Source organism: Enoplosus armatus, chromosome 21 (assembly GCF_043641665.1).
Source record: "Enoplosus armatus isolate fEnoArm2 chromosome 21, fEnoArm2.hap1, whole genome shotgun sequence".
In the NCBI taxonomy this organism is placed as follows: Eukaryota; Metazoa; Chordata; class Actinopteri; order Centrarchiformes; family Enoplosidae; genus Enoplosus; species Enoplosus armatus.
Window position 1 is genome coordinate 20130180 of NC_092200.1, and position 27269 is coordinate 20157448.

A 27269-nucleotide genomic window follows, 5' to 3' on the forward strand; every position below is an offset into this window, starting at 1 on the left:
CATTGTAGCTCGGCTCAAGCACTTGGACCGCATGCTTCAATTCTGTATTCTCTATGGCTGAGTACGGTCGCATATCTGCAGCGATAAACGCTCCTGTAGCATGAGTTATTACTTGCAGACGGTCCGAATCTGGAGTAAGAGGCTGCCTGAACACTAGAGGGGGACTCGCATTCCAGTTGAACGATGTCGGCATACAGTTTGACTCTAATCGTTGCCCATTTTCACTGAAACCAACCGGGAAACCGTAATGCTAAATATCTAAACCGACTGGCATGCTGCAGCTGATAGACTGTAGCATGCCAAAACATTCCAGGTAAAACTTGCGCTCTATCATTTCTGTTCCGCGCGTGCAAGTTGACTTTTGAGTTCTGCGCAGATTTTAGTTTGAACACATTTGGACATTCTTGGGTTGCTTGTTCTGGTGTTGCCAGTGAAGACAACATTGCATGTTGAAAAAAAGGCCCTGTACATTTCCCTTTCAGTAATACTTGACAAATTTGTGTTTTGTGATGCAAGACAGCACTCCCACTTTAGATCTAATCACCACAATAGTCCCTCAGTGAATGAAGCTATGTACAGAACATACAGTGTAACAAATGAGCACACTGGGTCAGGAAGAAGGACAGAAGTGTGTGTGTGTGTGTGTGTGTGTGTGTGTGTGTGTGTGTGTGTGTGTGGTGGTGGTGTGGAGAAAATTTGGTCAAAGAAGTAGCTCACAGTCAGGAACTTGAAGGCGGTCGTCAAGCAAACAAAACCCAAATTATACTTTACGCAGCCGCGAGCACGCACGGATCTCTGTGATGTAGACTTCGCCATGCGTCCATGAGGGTTTGTGTGGCATACGTTCCAAAAGTATTTGACTGCATGCTCAAACATGTGCGAACACCTCTGCAGTCACCCAGTATAGTAAGTTTAAAGAGAATGATCTGCCTGTGGTCTAGATTGCACCCCCCCTAAGGCTGCCACTTGCTCCTTTTTATAGTGGATGGCCTTGGAGAAGAGGTCACCCACAGGCCTTAGTTTAACCAAGTCAGCGCTGATGGTCTGTGCTGTCTATGGGCATCTGCTGTCCATAGAGCACATGTGCCCACCCTACATTAAGAGGGGCAAAGCGTGGCAAGTCCATGTGCCATGTTAGAAAGACCTCTTTCTGATCAGCTGTTCCCTCAGGGTTGTGGACCTGTAACCTAACTAGGAGATCTAGATGGTGGAAAGCATCTTAACTATCCACCTGCTGCCCACCCTCTCAGTCAAGTATCCCAAAACATGGTACAAGGACGATGGGGGTGGGGGGGGCACTGCTTTAGAAGATTCACGTAGCTGAGTTAAAGGTTCCCTGTGGAGTTTTCTTTGTAAACAAACAAAGGTCATGTTTACAGTCAGTATTTTTTTTTCCCTCTAGGTCTAATAATCTTGTAGAATGTATTTCCTTCCTCCTCATTAAACATTTGCAAAGCAGGGTTTTTAAAAATCCAATATTGTTCACATCCATGTTTGCCAGCGTGCAGTCTTCTCGGCACACTGGCTTCTTGGCCTTTGTTGGCACATAGCAGCAAGACATTGTGTTACGTTGTCCGCGTTTCCACGCATGCATGGGTGTCTTCCACGATAGTGCAGTGTAACACCAGGTGTTTCTCAGTCGGTTTCACCTCTGACCACGGCCAGCATCACTGATGTGTGTGAGTGTGTTCTGTTATTAAATCTTTAAATAAATGGTAAATGATCTCACTTATATAGCGCTTTTCAACCTTCACGGTTCCCAAAGCAATTTATAGCTAAGTCTCATTCACCCATTCACTCACACATTCACACACCAATGGTGACCGAGCTGCCATGCAAGGTGCTGGTGCTCCATCGGGAGCAGCTTAGGGTTCAGTGTCTTGCTCAAGGACACTTCGACATGACAGGGGCAGCCGGGGATCAAACCCCAAATCCGCTCTAACCAGCTTTAACTCCTGCGCGACAGTGCTAACCACTGCGCCACCAGGCCGCCCATAACCACAGCTAACGGCGATGTTAGGGGCCCAGGTCTACACTTGCGGTTACTCTAGAAGTGATGAACAATAAGGACTTGGGCGTGTGCTACTTGTAGCTATTTTCAGCTTATTGAAGGTACCCCCTCGGTCTGTGGGAGACAGTGTATGAACAGACTGTGAGGACGTGTGAGAGTGAGAAAGACGTAAGAGTGCATGTGACAAAGTGCAACAGTGAAAGAGAACGCACAGGCGTGCGCGCGCACACACACACACACACACACACACACACACACACACACACACACATACACACACACAAGCGGCTAGCCAGCAGCCTGTCTTTAGACAGGTGTTAAACAATTTCCCAAAGAGATTTTCTTTGAGTCTTCACAGCTTCATTCACACCTGACTAAATGTCCTTCATCTTCCAACTCTGTCAACACACACACACACACATCTGGCTGCACCTCCAGTTTCTGTCTAATTTAGCGGGCTGAGTGAAAGTAGTAATAATACTGTGCTCTTCTACTTTTCTTGGTAGAGATATTGTATTTTCTCATGCCCCCTCCACAGGGAGGTCAGAGGTCAGGGTCAACTATACAGCTCAGCGCCAGATGGACAGAAAGACAGACGGACAGACAGGCAGACTACTTCGGAGCGGTAACATGTCCATTAAAAGGGGATATTAGTGGAGAGGGTACATGCTCTACTGCATGACAGCAGTAGTCATCTTCTGCACTACTCCTGTAGTGGAGCTGCTGTCTTGCTTAATGGGACATACAGTCAGTATTTGTGGATATTTCATTATTACATGTATATTTGTATATATGTATATTACTGCAGTTTTATTGCAGTTTGCATTCAGTGTTTGAGATTTTACGTCAAGGCACGGTGACGTCAGTGCGACGGTTGGGCTGCCCGACACTTTGGTTCAGAGCAACACATCGATACAGCCACTCGCCGTATTGCCATGAGGTTTAGTATCAACATTTGTGATTCTCACGACATTATGAATGGACTCCCAGTTTTGGTGACTCTGAGACCTTTGGCCCAGTGCCACTATCAGTTTGGACATTTTCCTTGATCAACACTTGAAAACAAAAGTCAAGTCAATTTTATTTATATAGCAAATCACAATCTGCCTCATGGGGCTTTACAATCTGTACCAGCATACAACACCTTCTGTCCTTAGACCCTTGATTTGAATGAGGAAAAACTCATGTACTCTTTACAAGTAGTCTGATAACACATGATACTAACTACTTTGTTTCAACCATATTGAACATCCTTGTGTTTAGATTTTGGTGGTGGGGCTTACCTTTTTACCTTGTTTTGCACGTGGACTTAGATAATGTGGTTGACTGCAGCATCACCCGTAAACAGCCCAGTGGCTGTTTAACCCACCAGTCTGCGCAGCATGACGAGGATCTTGCTTTGATATAGCCAGTTTCATTCCCAGATAAAGATAGCATTTTATACACCGAACAGTCTTTCTTCTTCCTGTCCCTTCAGCTGGGACAGAGAGTTCTGCTGGGATTCTAGAGTGGGGTTGCCCCTTTTAATGCTGCTGTGTTGTGGGGACTTAAATATGTATTTAACTGAAGACTAAATACAAGCGTCCTCCTTCATCATTTTGTGTGTGTGTGTGTGTGTGTGTGTGTGTGTGTGTGTGCATGAGAGAAAGAGAGAGAGAGAGAGCGAGAGAGTAGGGATGTGTTACCTGTCATACATGTTTCATCAGCAGTCCTGGTATCCTGACAGCGAGAGCTGCCAGACTATGTAGCTCATGACACATTAACATACTGTAGAGAGAAACCCTCTCTCTCTATCTTTTATTCATTCCCCCCGTCTCCCTTTCCCTTTCCACATCTCTCTCATCTTGCATGTCGTAGCATTTCAGGATTGTTGGGGGAAAAACGTTGACTTTTCATCCTCCTCTGCTTAAAGAATAGTGTTCTTGAAATGGCTTGAATGTGCACTTGTTGAGTTAAAGTCCCTGCATTAATATTACAGCCACTATAACAGACATCTGAGCTCTCTCTTTAATATACTTGTAGATATTATAGAAAATGAAAGGAATGGATACCAGCAGGCCTACTGTGAGTAACAGTTCAGATACGTTTTCTTCTACTGTGCCAGATTGACTGCTTTCTACTAAACATGTAGCGACTGTTTGAACAGATGAGGGAGCTTTATCATTAACAGCCAATTAGCTTCCCATTAGGGAGTGGTGACTGTCAGCGGCTCGGTGCTTTTTCACAGCATACATTTGATGCTCTTCCAGCTACAGTGCTGAAAGGCTTGTTCTACACAGGAGGCATCTCAGCCAATGTGTCATTCATGGCATGCACGTCGGATGGAAGAGAAAAGCCATCTTAATCAATACAGCTGTCTGCACAGGCTGCATAATGGCTCATGTTTCATACAGGAATTACACTTGTACTCCAAAGATAACGTGAACATGTCTGTGAACCTTCGCAGAGAGGGGTGGTCTCAAATCTCTGCATGTTGTGTTGACCTGCGCATCAAGCAAATCGATTGACCCACTACATACAAGTGTAAATATTATTTATATATTGACCTACACTTAATACAGTGCGTGGACACATCACAGATGGAGGACTGAAGCTGCTGCTGCTCTGCTAACGTGCTGGTTTCACTATGCGGGCTGCATAGACATTGTGTAAGAAACTGAAAAGTGAAATACTAAATACTTAGTGTAATGGTTTTACATGATATGCCTATTAAATGCACTGGAAGAAATTACAGGACAAAAAAAACTGCACACTCATTACACCAGCCAGTATTTTATGACTACAGTCATATTCATTCTGATGACCTTTTTTTGTTTTCGGGTTGTCCATCCGTTCGTCCCATTCTCGCAAGTGCAAATGTCCACTTGGACTGAAGGACGAACTGATCTAGAATTTGGAGGTGAAAGGTCAAGGTCACTGTGACCTCACAAAACATGCCTTTGGCCAGGAGTCAAGAATTGATGAGCGTATTTCACAGTTGGTCGGACACTGAATCGGTGACACTTTTGACTCAAAGGTCAAAGGTCACTGTGACCTTTTGGCCATAACTCAAGAATTGACGCTGTAGTTCTTAAAAAAAAAAAAATAATTCACACAGATGTGATGGGATACATCAATGAAATGATGATATTTTTTACCCGAAAGGTCAAAGGTCAACTTCAGTGTGACATCATAATGTCCTGGAAAAAAACCTTTTTGTCCATTATTCAGCACTATAACTCAGGAACAAAAGGGGAGATTTCACAGTTGGTCGGACACTAGATGACGCTTTTTACTCAAAGGTCAAAGGTCACTGTGACCTCAAAATAGGTTTTCGGCCATACTTTAGGAATGAATTGGGCAGGTGTCACACACATGTTGACTGGGTGAGCACAATGAGTAAATGATAACTAGCACTGTACGGGCTTTGCTCCATCATCGTCCATTCTGCCTTTCACTTCCCACCTCGTTCTGAATTTCGAGCGTCATCGGAATCCTGCATCTAAAAATGCCAGGAGAACACAAAAGCACCACATTTGGTGTAGCTATACTCAATCAGTACTGTAATCAAGTGCATGTGTACGAATTAGCCACTACATCTTAGGGTTGGGCGATATGACGGTATATAACAAGCAACAGTAGAAATCTGTCCATCAGTAGAGATTTGGCAATACCGTTTCCACCGCGGGAGCTGTCTCTGCTATACATTCAGGGCTAGATTCTCGCACAAATCTAGCTGCCTCGCAAGGTAATGATTGATGGTGATTTGGGCAGCAGGACTGCTTACCGCAGTTGGTGGTGGTAATGCACCTCGAAGCTGGTTTGCCAACCGCCGCAGACGAAGAGAGTGACTAGAAAACATGGAGGAGGAGAGTGAAATTATAAATACAGAGCATGAAGTATGGTATGGTTTATATAATTACTGTATTGTGATATATACCGTTACCATGAAATGAAGTTACATATACCGTGATAGAATATTTTGGCCATATCGCCCAGCGCTATAATAGCTTTTATTCACTACATATATGAGTCTGGACAGACATGGATGGAAACTGCAACTTGACTGGTTGGTGGAGGCATACAACTTTTTCAAGTGATCGTAATTGAAAATAAGACCACATTTCCACCTGGTGCAAACCTTTCATTTGTAGTTGGATAAAGAACACTGCATGTTAATGCGGGTGTAAATGAACGCAGGACACATTGGAATCAGAATGCATTTTCCAGACCACATCTGGAGGTCAGCTCAGGTCAGATCTGACATCTGTAAAGTGTAACTCCGCCTCTTCCTGCTATCTCAAGCTTTAGACCAGTGTCCCGTTACTGATGTGGACAGCAGGGCTACCTAGTGCTTCTCTGGGTCCTCCTGTGGCTCGGATTACCTTCTACTTACGGTATGACAGGATTCCCCTGACCTGAGACACACCAGGTCTGCCAGCTCCGCCTTCTTCATTTCGCCACAGAGATCCGATCACAATGCGGGCAGAGTGAGAGTGCTCGTTGACACTAGGTGTAAATGCCGAGGCCCATGATCAGACGTCATTCCATCAAATGTTACAACAAACGAGATTACAATCACAATTATTCATTGATAAGAGATGATGCTGGAAGTTCAAGGCACATCTTGCACACCTTTGGAAAGCGATGGACAAGCACAAACTGTGTTTTCTGCTGCTGATCACATTGTTGACGATGAGATGCTATTATCAGTTAAATGGCTGAATGTCAGAGTTTAAAAACTTTCGAAGGATATGTCGGCTGATATGCACTTTTTTTTACATTTCTCATCAAGGAATTTGGACCAAGATATGTAGTGAGCAGTGTCAGAGGCAGTGTTCTCTGGTGGACAAACTACTGTACGTAATGGAGACAATACTTTTGAATAATCTCAAATATTCTGACATTTCTCTGCTGTCATGTTGTTACTCATCGGCTGACTGATACTGCAATATCTGTATTACGCTAATATTAGCTGATATACTGGCCTGGTTCTACTAAGTGTTGTCGTTGTATGAACCATCACTATTACATGTTGCCGATTAAAAGGGGCCACAGACGTCCAATCAATTTGCTGTTCATCTGCCTGTGCCTGAGGAAACAGTCCTCAACAGTTCCAGAGAGTTTTCAGTGTAATTCCCTCAGTTAGCAGCAATGTGTATGAATGTTAGTTCTGTCCTTCCATATTTTTCTCTCCTACACAGGAACACTGTTTTTAGCACCACCCATTTTACTAACTCCAACTCTCAGCGCTGCCTTAAGGAAATATGGTCAACATGAGCGTCAGTGTCCTGAAATTGACTCAAACCAGCGGCCACTTGGAGGGGAGGAAATCATTCTGGAAATGCCTGGCACGGTTTATAAAATGGTCGCTATCTTTCCGCGGTTTACGTCGTCATCACAGCAACATGCTAATGTTTCTTCATGTCACTCTCAGCCGTTTCTGCTTGACCAGGCCTGATTAGTTCTGCTGGATGCGGCGTGCAGTCCCTGCCTCTCAGTAGCTGTCTAATTATATTCATGCATTAACAGAGTGCTGTACCGGGGTCCCTGCAGCGAGAAGGTCTTACAGTATGAGGGCTGATATTGCCCCCCCCCCCCCCCCAACTATCTGCACTAGCTACTCTGCTGGAACAGAGAAGAGGAGCGGCTGCAGACTAACTGATTTCAACTGATTAAACCCCTACATCTGTTCTTATTGCTGCTGTGTTATGATGACGGCTATTATCGGGCCATGAGTAAAGCACATAGCTGTCAGTGTTTTACTTATTGTGTTTGAAAATGCTATTTCTAAACACATTAGTCCCATTAGATTAAAACAGAATTATTATCTCTTATTATTAATTACCCATGTGTTCACAGTCTTTTAACACTGCCACCATGAGGGGCAAAAATGCTCTCTCTAGATTCTTTCATCTATGGCATAACTTTCTCAAAATGACTATCAGACAAAACACTGCCGTTATTTACTTTTGCTAGTGTGGCAGTGAACATCGTTCCATTTTGAAATAAAAAGATTCAAACTGAAGAAATAATATATATACGCAGCACTACCTGCTACCCACCAGCAGTGCCTCATCAAAGCAGGAACAAAACACACCAACAACCACGTCAGCCATTATAAAAGTGCACGTGGACCACATTTGGACTGTAGCTGTAGTAACACTAAGGGCCCCTCTTCTCCACATTTGCCAGCCCCCCCCCTCACTCAGTTAGTCACACACATGTGCTTTGCTGCTCATGTTGATTATTTTGCCACATTGTGTGAACCACATTTCAGTTTGGACATCTTACATAATGTCTCTTTTAAGGGTCAAAACAGTTCTTACACAAACCACCGACTTTCTTCTCTCCTTGCGTGAAGAGAAGCCATTGCTCCAGATCAGCTTTTAGCCAAAACAGGGCATAAAACAAACATGTGATTACACCACAAAGTGTCTTTGTGTCACTCTTGTACTGACCCTAATTCAGTTGGTAGTTTTTAATCCTTGTCATTTGCAATAAGACCATTCTCCTCAGCAGTTGCACACATCAGATGCAGCCCGAAGACAATATACACATTAGGAAAGGTGATCCACAATCCAGTACTGTTAGTAGCTCCGACGGGGGTTTGTTTCAGCTCATCAGAGAAACGTTAAACGTCTAAATCAGAGGGATATCTGCGTTCACCCTGCCAGTTCCAGCTTTGTCTTTAGCTGCACCTCTAGCTTTAATTTTTAAGCTTTGCAGACACACACGGGAGTTTATTTTCCTTGCTGATATTAGCTTTAATTAATTTCTAATCTGCAAAGTGATTCAACTAGCTCGAGAGCACGAGAACATGGAACACGTACAATTTCTATTTACATAGGCCGAGAGAGAAAGTGACCCTCATGAGGCTCGCTCATCACACTGTGCAGTGATACAGCCTCATGTGGCCTTTTTGCTCGCTAACAAAATGAATCGCCCAATAAACCACTAATGCAAACAATCCATTCACTATTAAAGAATAATTAGCATGACCACATTCAGTCACTGTCAAAAGAATGAATAATGGTCAGCCAATCACCAAAGACATATTTCAAACATCAGCAAATAACGAACTGTGGTCTATTGATTATCACATCCATAACTGCCTCCTCACTTGGTTGGGCGTGGTGGTCTTCTGCTGTCTCAGCTCATGGACACTGTTCTCCTGTCCGTCTGTGTAAAGTTAGTGTTGCAGCAGCTGTTTGAGTCTCCAGTGTATCTCCACTAACATATGTGCTGTATAATGTACAGGTATGCCGTGTTATAGTTTCCTAGAGGTTTGGTCTGACCGTCCAGCTGCAGACAAGCCTAGTGCGTGGTTGATACAGCCGCTGAGACTCAACCAGAGTTGGAAATGTGTGTGGCTTTAGTGTGTGTGTCAGTGGAAGTCATGGCTATACAGTATATTGCCGCATAGGTGGGTTAACTTTGGGTCTCAGATCCTCTTCTGAAACAGGTACCTGCAGTTGTCGTGGGTAGTTTCAGACCATCTGAGTCGTGGTGGTTTGTAAGTTCCAAAATGTAATGGCAGGTTAACTGAGACTAATCTGAACCTGGACTGTTTTCTTCCGCATGTGTGTCTGTGGTTAACAAAGGCAGAGGATGTTATTGTTCTCATTCATTTATAGATGAAATAGTACTCACATATACACGCACGCGTCCCTCAGAGTACCGGTGGGTCAGCAGGAAGTGTAACTAACTAATGATGAGGGCAGACAGCTTTGCCACCATTGGCTTAAAGCCCCAGTTGTTTGTCATGAATCTTAATTAGGATCTTTTCTACTCCCTTCATCTCTCTTCCTGTGCCTTTCCTCTGCCTTTTCCTCCCTTCTCGCCGCTCTCCCTTCCTTATCTTCGCTGCTCCTTCGTTCCTCCTCCACCTCCTCCCTCCTACTAATGTTTCTCGGCCTGTAAAGGAAGCTACTAAATTGCTTGGCAGCTTGGGTGAAGATGAGGTGGCTGCGAGAGGAAGGCCCCCATCAGATCAATGGCCTTTGGCCTCCCTGCGCATTTATCACACACACATACATATTTTTAACTTTGTAACACACACACACACACACACACACACACACAAGTAAAGGAAAGCAAATACCATCTTTCAATCTCTTGACACACACACACACACGCACACACAACTTTGCCATGATTAATTAAGCCGTGTGGAATAGCAGAGCTCCATAAAGACATCATCAGGAATCTGAATCCATTCGCCTCTCCTCTTCTGCATTTAATTGGCCCTAACAGTTCATCACCAGAGCGGCACACACACACTTAGATAAATGGGAAATCTTTATTTTGATCTGTAGCTAGAACTGTTAGCGCTCTGTATTGCTCGTATAAAAGCATAATGAAAATGCTTGTGTGTGTGTGGGTGTGTGTTTTGAGTGGTTGTGGCTGGTTGGATATCCCATGTTCTCCTGGGTTCTGGCCTCTTCAGCACACAAAGAGAGAGAGAGAGAAAGAAAAGAGAGCAGGCAACCAGAGGGACTAAATGTCTGCTGTTTGTCTTTACAGTATCATAGATTTTCGATAAGATTTAAGAGAGGAAGAAGCCCTTGCTTATTTCCAGGTCTCACACTGTGTGCACAGTGATACGAGAAGAGTACGCAGGTGTTAGACACCATAGCAAATGAATGTAGCAGCACAGGACACAACATACATGAGTTACAAAATCATACTCTTCAAAGACCAGCAGCAGCAGCACTGTCTGTGTGGACACCACAGCGTGCGAATATATAAATTATATATATATAATCATTTTGAGTATATATACAGTTGATCAGCTTGTCATAGAGTTTAATAAGATATATGATATATATGGAAATAAACAAGGCTTATTTGGATGTAGCTGTTTTTAGCTGTGTTGAGTTAATGCACTGCCTTTACAATAAAGGCTCCCTCCTCCTACCAACAATGTACGCAGCCTTTCTCTGTGTCGGAGTTTGACGCACACACACACAGAACCTTACCATGCATGTTTTCATGTGCATCTAAACAGCGCTGACCGTCCTGAGCGTTCCTAGTTTCGCGGCACTGCTTACCGTACGGGATATAAGCTACTCCGCTAAAACTATCACTTCCTGCCAGTCTGCTGCTAGCTACCGTTAGGCTCATTGAATAGCTATGATGTGGCGATATCTAGGGGGGGTTATACCGCCGTCCCTCAACGTTGGTGTTTGGTTTGGCAGAAAGGTAAACTGTTGAGAGACGAAGGCTTCAGGCTGTTTTATTTTTGCTGTGTGGAAACTGTTGACTTCACATTGCTAGCTCAATCTCAATCACATTGACCAGGTACAGCAGCCTCAAAGGGTCAAAACTGAAACTCAAACAGAGTGGTAGAGAGTGAGGAGTGTGATGAGGAGGGTTATGTTGATTACAATGATCAAGCATCCGATTGAAATTTTCTTTTATGTTTGACAGGCAATTTATTATTTTGGCCGGTAAAAAATATGCTTGGCCAGTGGATTTTCTTCATCTACCGGAGAGTAAAAAATGTAATTTTGGGCACTAGGGTCACACCCATGTGTGTTAGCACCTGGACATTTGGCTTGTGTTTGCGTTGCGTTCTAGTGGTAACACTGTTGAAACACACATTGTGGACTTCCAGTATGTCTTAGAGAGGGGGTGATTAGTTACAGTGCATCCGGAAAGTATTCACGGCGCTTCACTTTTTCCACATTTTGTTATGTTACACCCTTATTCCAAAATGGATTAAATTAATTTTTTTCCTCAAAATTCTACACACAACACCCCATAATGACAATGTGAAAAAAGTTTTTTTGAAATTTTTGCAACTTTATTAAAAATAAAAAACTAAGAAATCACATGTACATAAGTATTCACAGCCTTTGCCATGAAGCTCAAAATTGAGCTCAGGTGCATCCTGTTTCCACTGATCATCCTTGAGATGTTTCTGCAGCTTAATTGGAGTCCACCTGTGGTAAATTCAGTTGATTGGACATGATTTGGAAAGGCACACACCTGTCTATATAAGGTCCCACAGTTGACAGTGCATGTCAGAGCACAAACCAAGCATGAAGTCAAAGGAATTGTCTGTAGACCTCCGAGACAGGATTGTCTCGAGGCACAAATCTGGGGAAGGTTACAGAAAAATTTCTGCTGCTTTGAAGGTCCCAATGAGCACAGTGGCCTCCATCATCCGTAAGTGGAAGAAGTTCAGAACCACCAGGACTCTTCCTAGAGCTGGCCGGCCATCTAAACTGAGTAATCGGGGGAGAAGGGCCTTAGTCAGGGAGGTGACCAAGAACCCGATGGTCACTCTGTCAGAGCTCCAGAGTTCCTCTGTGGAGAGAGGAGAACCTTCCAGAAGGACAACCATCTCTGCAGCAATCCACCAATCAGGCCTGTATGGTAGAGTGGCCAGACGGAAGCCACTCCTTAGTAAAAGGCACATAGCAGCCCGCCTGGAGTTTGCCAAAAGGCACCTGAAGGACTCTCAGACCATGAGAAACAAAATTCTCTGGTCTGATGAGACAAAGATTGAACTCTTTGGTGTGAATGCCAGGCGTCACGTTTGGAGGAAACCAGGCACCGCTCATCACCAGGCCAATACCATCCCTACAGTGAAGCATGGTGGTGGCAGCATCATGCTGTGGGGATGTTTTTCAGCGGCAGGAACTGGGAGACTAGTCAGGATAGAGGGAAAGATGAATGCAGCAAAGTACAGAGACATCCTGGATGAAAACCTGCTCCAGAGCGCTCTTGACCTCAGACTGGGGCGACGGTTTATCTTTCAGCAGGACAACGACCCTAAGCACACAGCCAAGATATCAAAGGAGTGGCTTCAGGACAACTCTGTGAATGTCCTTGAGTGGCCCAGCCAGAGCCCAGACTTGAATCCGATTGAACATCTCTGGAGAGATCTGAAAATGGCTGTGCACCGACGCTTCCCATCCAACCTGATGGAGCTTGAGAGGTGCTGCAAAGAGGAATGGGTGAAACTGCCCAAAGATAGGTGTGCCAAGCTTGTGGCATCATATTCAAAAAGACTTGAGGCTGTAATTGCTGCCAAAGGTGCATCAACAAAGTATTGAGCAAAGGCTGTGAATACTTATGTACATGTGATTTCTCAGGTTTTTTATTTTTAATAAATTTGCAAAAATCTCAAAAAAACTTTTTTCACGTTGTCATTATGGGGTGTTGTGTGTAGAATTTTGAGGAAAAAAATGAATTTAATCCATTTTTGTATAAGGCTGCAACATAACAAAATGTGGAAAAAGTGAAGCGCTGTGAATACTTTCCAGATGCACTGTACAAGCACCAAAGTCTGTATGCCTGTCGTAGACCACACTGCTCCATGTAGACCAGCCTGTCCAAGGTAAAGCCAGCCTGGTCCATTAAACAGTCCGTTTAGTTTAAGCTGGGCACAGGCTACAGGAGTTTTGGGACGATTTATCCCCGAGCATTGGTTGAGATGTTTGGCCCAGATTGTCTGGTAATGTGGGGGGTTTACAGATCAAGTCTTAAACCTCCCTGACCTCCCTGCTTGCAGACTCATCAGGGCCACCCTGATCATTTCAAACATGTTCGATATTTACAAGTTAATATCTGGATCAGTACTTTCTGAGCGGACCCCAAGAGCCAATGAGAGAGACAAGTCCCGGAGCAGTATACAGCGTTGCCAAGCCACGGTAAACATTGTAGCCCTTGAGGCTAATGTTAGCTAGCATACTACTGTTGACAGATATTAAAACTAATCCGGACTCGTTTAGCCTTCTGCTACTGATGTTTTTTTCTCACTGCAAAGCATTACCACAGCAAATTGTTGCACCATGTCAGTCTCCGTTTTGTTTACATCTGCTTCCCCGTGGGATCACGCGAGTTTACGCGAGGTGGTGCATTGCTCCCTCTGGCACGATAATCTTAATAATATCCTGTCGTGTGCGGTGTGCCATCATTTTCAAGATCTTGCATGTTTGAGATCGGAGAGAGGAACGTCTCTGAAAATTCTCTTTATGTGCATGATGCAACCCGATTTCAAAATCGGTTAGGATTGTAAAGCTCCTGAAGTCTGAGCCCGGCTTAAGTCTCTTTCTGTTTGTGTTGTTCAGTATTGGAATAAGACACAGTAGTCCTGAGTATGACTGAGGACTGACATACATATACATACTCGTAGTGAAAAGGAATTAAAAACCATTAATAAACATCGATTCCCTGATGGTTTTGGACTTTTGGAATGAACACTCCATCATCAATAAGGCTGCATTATTCTCCCCTCTTCACATTGATTTCTTTTTTTTCCTTTATGACACACTGACTGATCATTCCCTTCCTCCACTCCTCCACTCCCCTCTCCACATCCTTCTTTCCTCGAGTCATCCGTCAATGCTGTGAACCCACAATTATGCTAACACTAGCTTGTTATGACAGCACCAAGTGTGCTGCATTGGCCACTTATTGACTAAATGGATCGTCTTGCTTTTCCTAAAAGGAGCGCACACAATCAGTCACCACAGTCCTGCTCTCTGGGGTCATTATACCATCTGCTGCTGTTCTCTCTGTTTGCTATGATCTGGTGTCACATTAGCTCTGAACTCAAACATATCTCGGCAACTTAGATTGAAAGGTCTCATAAATGAAAACACAGGTAGACCAATGGCTTCTGGATGTCAATGATGACCTTTGACCTTTTTATATATCTCTAAGGGGTGAGTGCAGCAGCTAGCTGCAGAAATGGAATGGCGCTGTTGTAAATGGTGTACTGTACAGTGGCAGCAACATGAGCATACACGATATCTCCATAATAGAGTGTAGATAGTATAATGGATTGAATAATGGTTTAATAATCTTCTGCGTCTGTTATTTTCAATATTGATGTCTGTGTTCTGTTTAATGTTCTGATTGGTGTTTATGTGTGAACAGGTTATATCATAGTAAATCCTAGGCAACTATTAATAATAAAAAGCGGTCAAAGAGCGGTCTTCTTGTTTTTTGTTATTTATGTTTATTTTACACTTCCTCTCCGCTCATAGAACATTTTATGTTATGGCTGGTTGTGTTGAATTTGAACAGTTTGTACTTCGGAAAGTCAGTGTAATCCATGAACAAGGACAGAATACATGATAAAGCAACCAGACTGAGGACTGGTCTGTTGTAGTACCTCGGGTCCAGTTGGTGAGTTGAGTGTCAGTGCTGACAGATACAGTGTCAACAAGACTAAGAAGGCGCAGTGCGAGCAGCATGTTAGGAGAGCAGCAGCAGCAGCAGCTTCAGTGATTTGTCTGTGTCTGGTTCAGGCTCAATGTTGAGTGTAGGTCACCTGCGATTTGGCGGCTCGGAGCCCAACACACAATCATTGCAAGCACGCACGTAAGATGGAAGAAAATGACTTGGACTTGAAGCCTAAAGATACACTTTGCTGTGATTTCTGTGGTTAGTGCGAGTGAAACACATTCGGCCAGAGTGTGGCCGCTCAGAACAGCTATGAACACATTTGATTTCCACCGTGGTCATACAACATGTTGAGGTATTTTCTACCATTACCCGGCCCATGCTAACATGCTCACCATGATAACACTAACATGCTAATGTTTAGCAGGTTATGTTTAGAGCTGCAACGATTGCTCGATTAATTGATTGAAAGAAAATGAGTTGCCAACTATTTGGATAATCGATAAATCCGTTTCCGTAAATGTTTCAAACAACAATGTAAAACGTTTACTGGTTCCACCTTCTTAAATGTGAGGATTTGCTGTTTTTCTTTGTTGTTTATGATAGTAAAAAGAAGTGTCTTTGGGTTTTGGACTGTTGGTTGGACAAAAGAAGCAATTTGAAGGCGTCACTTTGGTCTCTGGGAAATTGTGACGAGCATTTTTCACAATTTTCTTTTTGACATTTTATAGACTAAAAGATTCATCGACTAATTGTGACTGTAATCGGCAGATTAATCGATTATGAAAATAAGCGTTAGTTGCAGGCCTCGTTATGTTTACCATGTTCACCAGCTTAGTTTAATGTGTTAGCATGCTAACATTAGCTAAGCAGCACCGAACACAAAGTACAACTGAGGCTGATGAGAATGCCATTGGTTTAAACTAATGTATTAGACAAATTGAAATTTTGACCAAATGATGGCGCTAGATGAAAAGTTCACCAAAGGGATTAGAATTCATCCATGAATGTGTATATCAGATTCCATCACTCAAAACTACAAATGTTGACCTCTTGGTGACACTAAAGGAAGTGTCCACCAAAAATCAGTAGGATACATCGTCTGCCAACTGCAAATGTCAAAATCCAACCCATCGACAATGTATTTCAGTCTCGACCCATCGGCCAACAGACAGACAGACATTGCCATCCCCAGGGCCATCCCGCTAGCATGGCTAAAAACTGTCAACTGTCTTCCAGACACTCTGCAGCTCCTGGCACCCTGCCCCACCCTCTCCTCTGGGACCCAGCAGCCCAGCTCACTGGGTAAAAGGCTCTGCAAAGTCCCAGGATCCTGCTTTATCTCAACCTATGTCCCTGTCAAATATGTATCCCTGCAGACTGGAGACCTCCAAATGGGGGTGGGACGGGGTTGGGGTTTGGGGGGTGGTAAGTAGGGGCAAATAGGCAGACAAGTTGGAGGAATCTAGAAAATAAACCAAGATGGCCAACAGTAATGTCACACAGGCACAGGGTTGGAGAGCCACCTGTAAAGCGAGCACTTGTGTTAAGATGGAGAGTAGTAGCCTCCTGCAGGAGACCAGTTCCTCCACTGGCTGTAGCTATCCCTGTCTCTCTCTCTGTCTCTGCCTGCTGTGGTTTTGATGGGCAGCAGATATTAGGGGGTTTGGCAGCATTTAATTCCCAGTTGAAAGTGTTGACACGGGATGGAGGCAGAAAGAGGGGAGGAGAATACAAGACACTTCAATCACACAGTGACAAGTGTGTGTGTGTGTGTGTGTGTGTGTGTGTGTGTGTGTGTGTGTGTGTGTGTGTGCGAGCATGCGCGCGCATAGACTGTAGAAAAGAACGCAGATAGTGTCTGTAACATCACTTACAGGTTCTGAAAGGGATGTTTTGAAGTTTTTATATTAGTTTTCCTCTTGTGGCATCATAAGTTACTGCAGACTAGAAAATATGAATTTGGTCAAAGAAGTTTGGGCGAAGCTAAGGTGGGACAAGCAAGTGGCAACCTCCACAGCTGTCTGCGATACACTAAGATACCTGTCCATGAAGACGGCTTGCCCCAAGTTATACTTACCAAGACTTTAAGATCTCCTTTTTTGGAACACTGTGAAGATATACTACCCATTCAGCAGTATACTGAGCATTGGGCGGTCGGTGGACTGCTGCTGGAGTGGTTGGTTGAGAAACGCATGTGAACCGTTTGATAGTTTTAATGAGCTGTGAAATGGGGTGACAATGGGCATCCATTGTGACCACCACCAATCCAAGCTACAATTACAGTTGCCCCACTCCACCAAGGAGCAAGATGCAAAGTTTTTAAAGCAGCCTTCCACGTCTACACTCAAGGTGAAGAGACTGTGAACTTGGCACTGCTTGAGTGGGCAATCTGGTATGGCACATGAGAGACAGATTTAAAAAAGAATGCTCAAAATTGAAGAGATTTTAGTCACTATAAGCTCCACAAACGTCCCAGAATGCGACTTGATAGCGTCCCTGTCTTCCTTGTAAACGCCCACATCTTTCAGACTGTGTTCAAAGTGTGTAGTCTCCATACCCAAGCTGAGATACCCCTGATGACATCGCTGATGACATTGTAAATCTGTTTTACAGACTCCTCATAACTAGTAGACTGGTGTTCACGGTTGAAATAGGTAAAATATTGTAGCAGTGTGTACATTTACATTCACATTTATTAGATTCTACAAGCAAACAATGTAACTAAATTATGTTCCACAAAAAAAAAGATATATAGTAAAATGGAATTATGATTTGATTTAATCCAGTCTATGCTGTAACTGTTGAGACAGGGCTGTCTTTCTCTGAATTGAAAAAAAAAAAAGACGTTAAAGAATGGATTGACTTAAAAATCTACAACCTGAAATCTAATCTAATCGTTACTATAAAATGGCAGATGAACAAAATTTAGCAACATAGGCCTACCACCAATCATCGATACAAATACTCTACAATCTGCTGGCGTATAATTGTACGATCTGATTGGTGGATCCTGGTGATTCGTGTCACTGATACACTCCAGCATTTCTCTGTTTCAAGTGAGCTGGTTTCAAACCGGGGGCTAAGCATGAATACAGTAAGAGGAGGCAAAACGAAGGCACAATTATCTGTGAAACAGGCTGCCGGCGGGAGGACAGAGAGAGACCGAGCTGAAGAAAGTCTTTTCCACTCCAATGAGCTCTCTTGCTTCTTTGCCAGCAAGAGACACCCATGGGAGAGAAAAAGTGACAGACAGAGGTGGTGTGTGGGGGTGGGGCTGGGGGGGGGGTAGACTAAGGACACTTGTCCGCTTGCCCACTGCTCCGCAGTAATTGAGACTAATAAGTCAACCTCAGCGAATGTTGACCATCATTACAGACCAAGACTCCACAGCTGTGTGTGTGTGTTTGTGTGTGTGTGTGTGTGTGTGTCCACTGCTGATGACCATATGTACGCTGTGTGAATATTTGGTGTCTGTGTATTTGTTCCAATGAAACTGACGGCCACCATTGTGCCGGTGAGGATCACAGTGGTTGTGTGCGCCAGTAATGTTGTTGACTCACACTTGTTGAGCTCGATGTGGCAGTGCACGAAAGGGTGCAGTCAGCATCCCGTTGCACTCCCCTCGCACTCCGATTTACTGTGATTTAAAATGACATTTAGAGTAACGTTACTATCTGTAATGTTCCTATGTATTATTTGGACCATTGGCTCTGTGATACTAACTAGACTAACCTGCTAGCTGTAACTTAGCAGCGCAGCATGTATCTGGCGTTGGTTGCTTCGTAACGTTAGCTGATTGAGTAATTTGCAAACTAGCCAATTTATCAGCCAGATCAGCCCCGGGAGTCTGGGTGAATTAGCTGACGTTATCCACTCAAGACAGTATTTTGCTACATTAGCTAACTAGCAATCAATTTGTGTTAGCAAGCAAGTTTGACTCATTGGATGTAGGATTTTGGGATAAGTCTGACATTGGCCAACTATTTCAGTCGGAATTCTCCTCCCCTTCCGTTTTCTGTGTGTTACCATTGTGCAAGGGCACCGCCGCTGCATCCTGGGCTTAGCACTGCACAAGACGATTATGGTTGGTTTAAAGAGGAACTATTATGCTTTTCCTTATTTTCTGTCATATATATTGTTATAATGTTGGATATTCATGCTACATGTTGCCAAAGTTGCCAAATAATGAGGTCAACGTATGTAAAAGTAATCCCTGTGAGCCAAAAGCTCAGGCTGCAGACTGCTCTGAACGCTCCATTTCAGTTTTTTTGTCTATCTGATGTCAGATAGCACGGATGTCCTTATATGGTATCTCTGCTCCAGGCACAGACCGTTTATGTTTAAGTCAACGTTGCTTAGTAACGTTAGGTTTACAGTTTGCCTTTGGAAATTTTTCCAAAGACTTCTGGAACTTGGCCGGGCCAATCAGAAGAAAGTGGGCTTTTAGGGAGGCGGGTCTTAAAGAGACAGGAGCTCAAACGGCTTGTTTCAGACAGGGGGTGAACTGAGGGGCTGCATGGGGGGCCAGGAGAAGATGAATAAGGACTTTTTTGAACTATGAATCATGCAAAGCTACACGAATGGAAACACAAAATATGATGAAAATAAAAATATAGAGCTGGAAATGAGCATAATTGGTCCCCTTTAAAGAAATACAAACAAGCCAGAGTGTTTTCCCCCCTATCCCATAATGGTAATGGGATGAGCCAGACCTATCTGTGGAGATAGGTCTGGCTATGCGAGACGAGCAAGCAAGCTACGTGGACTTGGATTCTGTGTTTTGGTGGGTGCCGGTCATTTGTTGTCATTTGCGGACTCCATTTCCAAGCCAACGTTATCTAGCGTTGTTGGCTGGAGAGGCTCAGACAAGGCAAGGCACTCGGGAACGTGCATAAACGTCACATGCTTTGAATTGTCCCAGAAAAAACGTTCAGAGTCCTTTACATAGAAATCAGTCTCTCAGTCTATTTTTATACATTAGACAGATGGATTGGTATGTGGATGGATGTTCCAGTGAAAACTGGAACTACAAAACACACTACCTCCCTCACAAACGGCATGTGTGGGCCCCTTGAGCTCACAAGCAAACGATCTGGTTTATTGGTTGGTTGGTTTGTGCACTTAAGAGCCATGGCTTCCTGCCCTGCCATTGGTCAGACCTGCTCTGACGGCCTTGAGAGAGTTGTCCATGAAAATTCAAACAGAAGCAGCATCTTCAGCTGTTCAGAGTGTTTGGAACATACTGAGCATAAGGATGAACAGCAGAGAAGAGGACTGTGCTCTATGAGTGGTGTGAGAATTTTCTATGGATGGTTTTATTTATTTATTTATTTTTTTTAGTAGACCAGATCTCTGGAAGTCACCGATCCAATCACAGCAGCAGGTCTAATGACTGTACACGATCTGTTCTTTGGTCTGTCCACACTTAAAAAAACCTTTTCGGAACTAGATCGTCTAGACCAGGGGTATTCAACTAAAGTTCGAAGAGGTCCAGTTAGAGAAAATTTCCTCAAGCAAAGGTCTGGAACATAATGGATCATAATGTCTTAACTTGCGTTGTGATATAGTGTGACATAAATTGAAGTAGTCTAGTAGTTGTATCAACGTCTGCAAGTAATCAACAACTGACTGTTAAATCAAATAAAGAAAGTACAGTTCAAAAACATTTTGACCATATTTATTGCCACTTAACATTGAATTATACAGATATATAATACTGTAGATATGTATAATGTCCTTCTCTCATTAACTAAAAGAAGGGCTGCATTTAAAAATAAAATAGAGAAAATAAATAAAATAGCTTTTGAAAAATTGTGCATCTTAAAATAAAGTGCTTAATTTTAGAAAAACAAAATAAAGTGTAGCAGCAGCTTGAGTTTCCCTTTTTCTTTGTTAACTGTTTCACATCTTGACTTAACAGTCTCAACCAATTTCACAATAAATAATGTGCCTTCTCTCCCTCCCGCTCACTCGTCTCTCCATCTTCTCTCTCCCTGTGTCGTTCACTCGTCTTGTCATCTGTCACTCGCCTCTCACCTCTCTTGTCTGTCTGTATTCAGAGTCGCAATGTTTATCGCCTGGAATGCACAGATTTGATTGGCTGAGTAGTGTCACGTGGGCTGGCGTAACACGTACTGCAATTGGTCTGTGAGTATCTTGAGCCGCTAAACCAGCGCCGCAAAGAAAAAGAAAAGCTGCGCCGGCTACAATGGAAGCGCCCCGTCAAAATTTAAAATCCCTTAATAATTTATTGGTTATAGGTCCGGGTCCGTATAGGACGGCGTCTGGGTCCGGACTCGGACCGCGGTCCGCCAGTTAGTGACCCATGGTCTAGACAATCACCTACTGACCCGATACCGATGGTCTGGATTTTCATGTAAGGTGTCAGGGACTGCCAGGGAGACTTTGAGGAGTCTATGTTCCTGTGCATGTTGTTGTCTGCACATACTGAAAGAAGTTTCTCCTCCCCCCCTTCTCTCTTCTCTTCCACTCCCTCTCCTCTCCTCCCCTCTCCTCCTCAGTCTCTATGGCAGACACATGCAGGCCAACCCAGAACCTCCGAAGAAGAGCAACGATAAGAGCAAGAAGATCAGCCGCAAACCGCTGGCCGCCAAGAACAAGTGAGGAGAAGACCGAGGATGGAGACCAGCATCCGCTCAGCCAGCCAAACTCACTGCATGTGCCTTTTTTCTCCAGTTTTTTTTTTTTCTTTTGTGTTCATAAAAAAAATTATATTACGTGGAAATGTATCAATTATGTTTTTAAATATGTGGCTTTAAACATTGTCTGGACTGTATTCCACTGTGCCTGAGTCCAGATGGATGTTTGTTTCTGTTTGAGTCTGTTTGAGTCTTGGTGTTGGTGCTACTTACTTACAGTGAGATAGAGGTGACTATTGGTTACACTTGCATAACCACCAGATCAGAGAAAGTTCAGTATTTATTATAACGTTGTCCTTTTAGAAAATAAAAAGACTGGTGGCCCCCGGGGAGTCCTGCAAGGCGACTCTGTTAAACTGCTATGATACCAAAGGCCAACACTGAACACGGGTGAGTCCAGCTTTGTCTTGAAAAGAACTCGCTCGCTCATGGATGTTTAGGAGGCACCTTTGAAAGAGTTCAGATGGACGGCGTCTCACTGCTCTGTCGCTGCCCCACTTTGATAAGCCCCTAATGAGTAACCCCTGGATGTCCACTCGATGCAGCTCTGTCACATTCCGGTGGCCCCTCAGCTCCGACACATCTTCATCACTTCGTCACATTTCTAGTATATAACTTAGAGTAACATAGAGTTATTTTTCATGTTTTACAAGCATATTTAAAACACATTTGCAGCTCATCTAGATGTGGCAACAGATACTTTGTGGCTGTACTTCACTCAGTATAATAACTGGCATATCTGTATTTCCTGAATAGCGAATATTACTCTCCCCCTCTGTCTCACTTTGTCTCTCTCTCTCTGTTTCTACTTACAAAAAGAAAACAATTATTGAGAAATGAGCTGCAGGTGAGATATTCTGGTCATCGGCATGCTAGCTAGAATGGCAGCGTATTGTCTCAAGCAGGCGCCGCTGAGCGACTGCTTCGAATTCAGTTGTTACTACTAAGTCCAAGAGGGAGTAAGCAGACTCCCTCCAGCGTGTGAACCTCGCTGTACCTTCACTTCCACATTTTTTTTTTTTTGTTAAGTTATTTTTCAAAGCTTTACTAAGTGTCCATCACATTTCAGCCTGTTGCGCAAAAAAAGCAACAAAAAAAAACAACGAATGAATGTAATCCATTTTTTTTTAATCCTCATGCTTTTATTACAGGCTCTCTGTATTGAACATTTCAAATAAAACAATCACATGGTCTTCTCTCTCTTGTATCGGCCACTTCAGATAAATATGCATTCAAAGTGTAAGCCGAGCCTGTGCTGCAGTCATGTTTGGGGTTTGAATCGAACTTGCTGTTAAGTATCATTTAGAACTGTAGAGTGCTGTTCTTATTTTCACTTTGTTACAGTGTCACACTGAGTACAGTTCCATCAACCCAGAGACACCAAAGGACAACAATATGACGCCTGGGAATATGGCTTTTTAATCCCCTGTAAGACTAGTACAGAATGGTTCATAAAGACTAAGAACCACATTTTAAAACATCTAACGTCAACATCAAACGGCCAGCTGTTAAGGAAAACAAACCAAGAGCAAACTAATTCTTCTGTGTTAAAATACAAATTTGTCCAAATTAACGCCGGATGTGAGACGTCCGCGGCACATAAGTGCTACGGAAGTGTCCATCCGTTGAAGCCACGCTGACTCTGACCTCCTTTATGGCTGCCAGAGTCCTCAGGACCAGCTGTCCCGCCAGGAACACAGAGCAGCCACACAAACGACACCAGGCTGACTCGTGTTGGAAATTCAGTAGACAAAACACCATACAGGCACTGTAGGCTCTTGGTTGAGTATATAGGGAGAAGACTGCAGTCCGCCATCCAATGTGGCTCTAAACGCCACAGTGAAGACTCATAGTCACACTGGAGCCCTTGATCCCTTACTGTGATTTGAACGGCTGCCTGTGGAGACTATGCTTCAATGTTGGGACTATTTTTATTTGTTTAAGTTTATATCAGATTATGAGAATTTAAACATCACTATCATTATTATTGTGATGCATGTGTACACTGATTTTACCAGTAAGAGAGATTGTAGTTCCTGTTGCAACTCATTTTCTTTCACCTACTATGAGGAGGTTCACGTTTGTCTGTGATCATTTCCAGGTGCATCTTTAAAGAAGTTAGCACCACACTGGTGGGTAAGATGGGTTTTTTTTTAAATGCTATTTGGAGATGGGGCATGAGTGGGAAGAATATTCAGGGAAGTTGTGGAGAAGCAGAGGGTAGAAAGTTTCTGAAAGCAAAGAAGATTCAATGTGGTAGCATTAGTTTAAGACCTCCATCCATCTCAGAGTGAATCTAAAGTAATGGCAGCCTGACTCATCCTCTGCTGCCTTCTGTTAGAAAGGGAAAGCTCAGGCTGAAACATGAGCAGCGACATCGAAGGCTTCGTTACGCAAAATATTGGTCAGCTTTGAGAAACTAAAGATGAGTCAGTGACCCACCACCAACTATCACCTACACCCTCAGGCTCAGTCCTGCTCCACTCTCTGGTGTTTTTCCTCCTCCGTCCCTTTTGGTGGATGTTGTCACCGTTTTGTTCTCACTTCATCTCAATTCATCTCACACCTTTCCAAGGACACAATGAGTCCCAGGCTAACTAAAGCCCATTGATTTTCACCAGGTGATTTATAGGTGGCGTGTGTGCTAGGGCAGGTTTGATTGTCTAAGGGGGGCTGCACTGTGCCACTTTAATGAGGGTGGTGACACAGGGCAGAGAAGCAAGCACCCCGCCCACCACAGGATGAGCCGCTAATATACAGCTGCTGCTATACTTAATGACCAAAGCATTAATACAAAGCGTGCACTGCAAAAAAAACACATCTGTCTTTAAAAATGTGCTAAAAAGTTATATTTTCAATTTTGACAATCAATATTTGAAGATTGTATGAGGCTGGTTACTGCACTGGTAAAAATGCTTGATGCATTGATACTTCACACATCATTTCTACCAGTTATGATCATTGTGTACTTAACTGCTGAGCTATGAAAACACAGTGATATCACTCCAACACAAGAAACCTCAAAGCAGCAGATGATCAGACAGGTTGTAAGTACTGTAAGTCAAAGCTCAAACAGGAAGTAACAAAGAAACAACAAAGACCCGCTCTGTGACAAAACAGAACTGTCCTTTAATTCTACCAGTCGAATCGATTGAGGCCAACAGATAGGAGTCGCACTGATGCAACAACCCCTGAACCTCATGAACAGCTGCTAAAGCGGTGTGCTCTTTGGCGAACAGTCAGGAGAGCCCTAACCGCACTAACAGAGGACCAATGACAGCAGAGAGCGTGGCGTGTTCATCCAGCAGCATGTAACAAGGGTCCATACTGAGTGAAAGAGAGACTCATGTGTCATGTGTCAATCAAGAATGACGTCTGACTCAAATGAAAATGGCCGAGTAGAAAAGAAATCACAGTCACAGTTATTTTGCTTATTTTCAGACAAAGAGACACGTGAGTTGCAGCGCGTGTCCAGGCTCCATGTCACACACACCCCCCTCTGAGAAAACACGGACATAATAGATTTGATACTAATGCGTCCTTCGACACCACCCACCTTTCTCTGCAGAGTGTCAGAGGTCGGAGGTCAGATGCTTTGACATCTGAGGTCTGACTGCAGACAGATGAGAGCTGGCTTCATTTCCCAGAGTGCTTGCGCTCCAGATGGTCCATCTCAGATCACTGCAGTGTGATGGAGTTCAGGTCACATTCAGGTGGAAGAAAGCCTCCACCTGCAGATGTGACGTCCTGTACTGTGAGTAAGCCATTATGATAAACCAATCATTCAGTTACATTAGTAAATGACAAAGCAAATAAAACACGGCATGGTGGCGCAGTGGTTTGCACTGTTGTAGAGCAGCACCATTGATATATACTGAAACAATGCCTCGCCAACAAACATGTTAACCACCATGTTAGACAGATTTAAGAGGTATGCCACACTAAATAGGCACCCTTTGGGTAAAGACCTGCTCTACACAAGCTCCTGTTTCTGGGCCTGTCTTTATAATTATTAGAATATTCTCAAATCTCAACATTCTATTTCTGCATGTAACATATATACGTTCCATATACATGACCAAATATGGTGTCTCCCATGGGCACACCCCTTACCTCTCTCTCCCGTTTGGGAATGTGATTGGCCTAAAGCCACGTGACCATATACATCTATGTGTGGCTTTCCCATTGGCTCATACGTACAGTAGGTGTATATTTATGACTAGTTGTATATTATATATTTGTAACTTTTCATATCTTTTTTTTGTTTCATACCCGTCTTACTTAAATGTTCTTTGTATTGTGTTGTATGTTGACTCTGATGAAGTCGTGCAGGAAGTCTTCACACGCAGATTAACACAGACCACCAACAGGCCATATACAATAGATATACCGTAACAACCCATTAGGATCATTGCTTGACAATTGGAGCTGATGCAACGCAAAATATACATATTTTTAAATATCCCCGGCCCGCTTAAATAAACCCCCCCCCCCCCAAAAAAAAAATAACCAAGTGCCACACTCACTGGCCAATCACAACCAAGCTAGTTAAACTCCTTGCTTACGTCCTAGGCTCCGCCGCAGATCACTCCGTCGCTACTGTTGTGGCTGTAAAACGGTGGATAAATAGTTTTGAAGGACTCGTTTCACCATAAGAATTTGATCAATTCAGTCCGATATCATTTGGAAAGTCCAGAAGAGTCGCACGATTGAATTATTTTATCCCCGTTCAAGTTATAGCATAGAGCTAATTACATTAACCCCCAACCGTCGTCTATGACGCTTTAGTGATGATTGGATCTATAAGCACTCACAAAATGTATATGAATCTCAAGCGGATTATGTGAACTGTATTATTCTGTTTTTTCACTTGAAAAAGCGGCCAAGTGTCGTGGCAGCACTACATCCATACCAGTGGCCTACACCCCCCGGTCCAGTCCATGCTAACTTTACCTGGGCTTGCCCCTTCCCATCTGTGGATAAGTAGTGGAGTGGAGCAAGATGGACAAACAAAAAGAGATAAAAAGTAGAGGCGGTGCAGATGTTTTAAAATAACAACCCTAACCCTATGATTCATTTGTCAGTCATCACATCACATCACAGAGAGGATAGAGAGCAGCCCAGTGAGCCCAGTGACACCAGTTCAACAGCTGGTCAAGGCTCTGCAACAGTAGCAGGAAGACAGAAGACAACAGGGATAAGATGAGCACGGTTTAAGACTGGCTAGCTATTCAAGCATGGGGCGGGACATTAAAAAAAGGTTGACTTGCTAAAATAAAGGAGAGTAGGCAAGTCATAGAATAAAATAAAAACACTCATATTCTTTTCCTCATTAAATTAGCAATTTCTGCAGCAGGTCTCTTATCTATAACCAGGTCACTGTCCTGGCTTTGGCTCAATCTACATCTGTCTATCCTCAACCTAGATGAGTATTTCGTACAGATATTATAACATTATATATATATATATATATA

At 43.5% G+C, this 27269-nt stretch overlaps 1 protein-coding gene across 2 annotated transcripts in view; it reads left to right on the top strand.

Moving 5' to 3' along the window:
• The window catches only part of rsu1 (Ras suppressor protein 1), a 43302-nt gene extending 20314 nt beyond the window's left edge, over nt 1-22988 (top strand). The window contains exons 9-10 of one of the 2 annotated variants that reach the window (XM_070928062.1): nt 21658-21756; nt 22099-22988. In XM_070928062.1, the coding sequence (XP_070784163.1) occupies nt 21658-21756; nt 22099-22105 (106 nt within the window). In that variant the 3' untranslated portion in view covers nt 22106-22988. Of the gene's footprint in view, nt 1-21657 lie in introns of both variants that reach the window. The other variant, XM_070928063.1, reaches the window with a different exon arrangement.
• The last annotated feature ends 4281 nt before the right edge of the window (nt 22989-27269 follow it).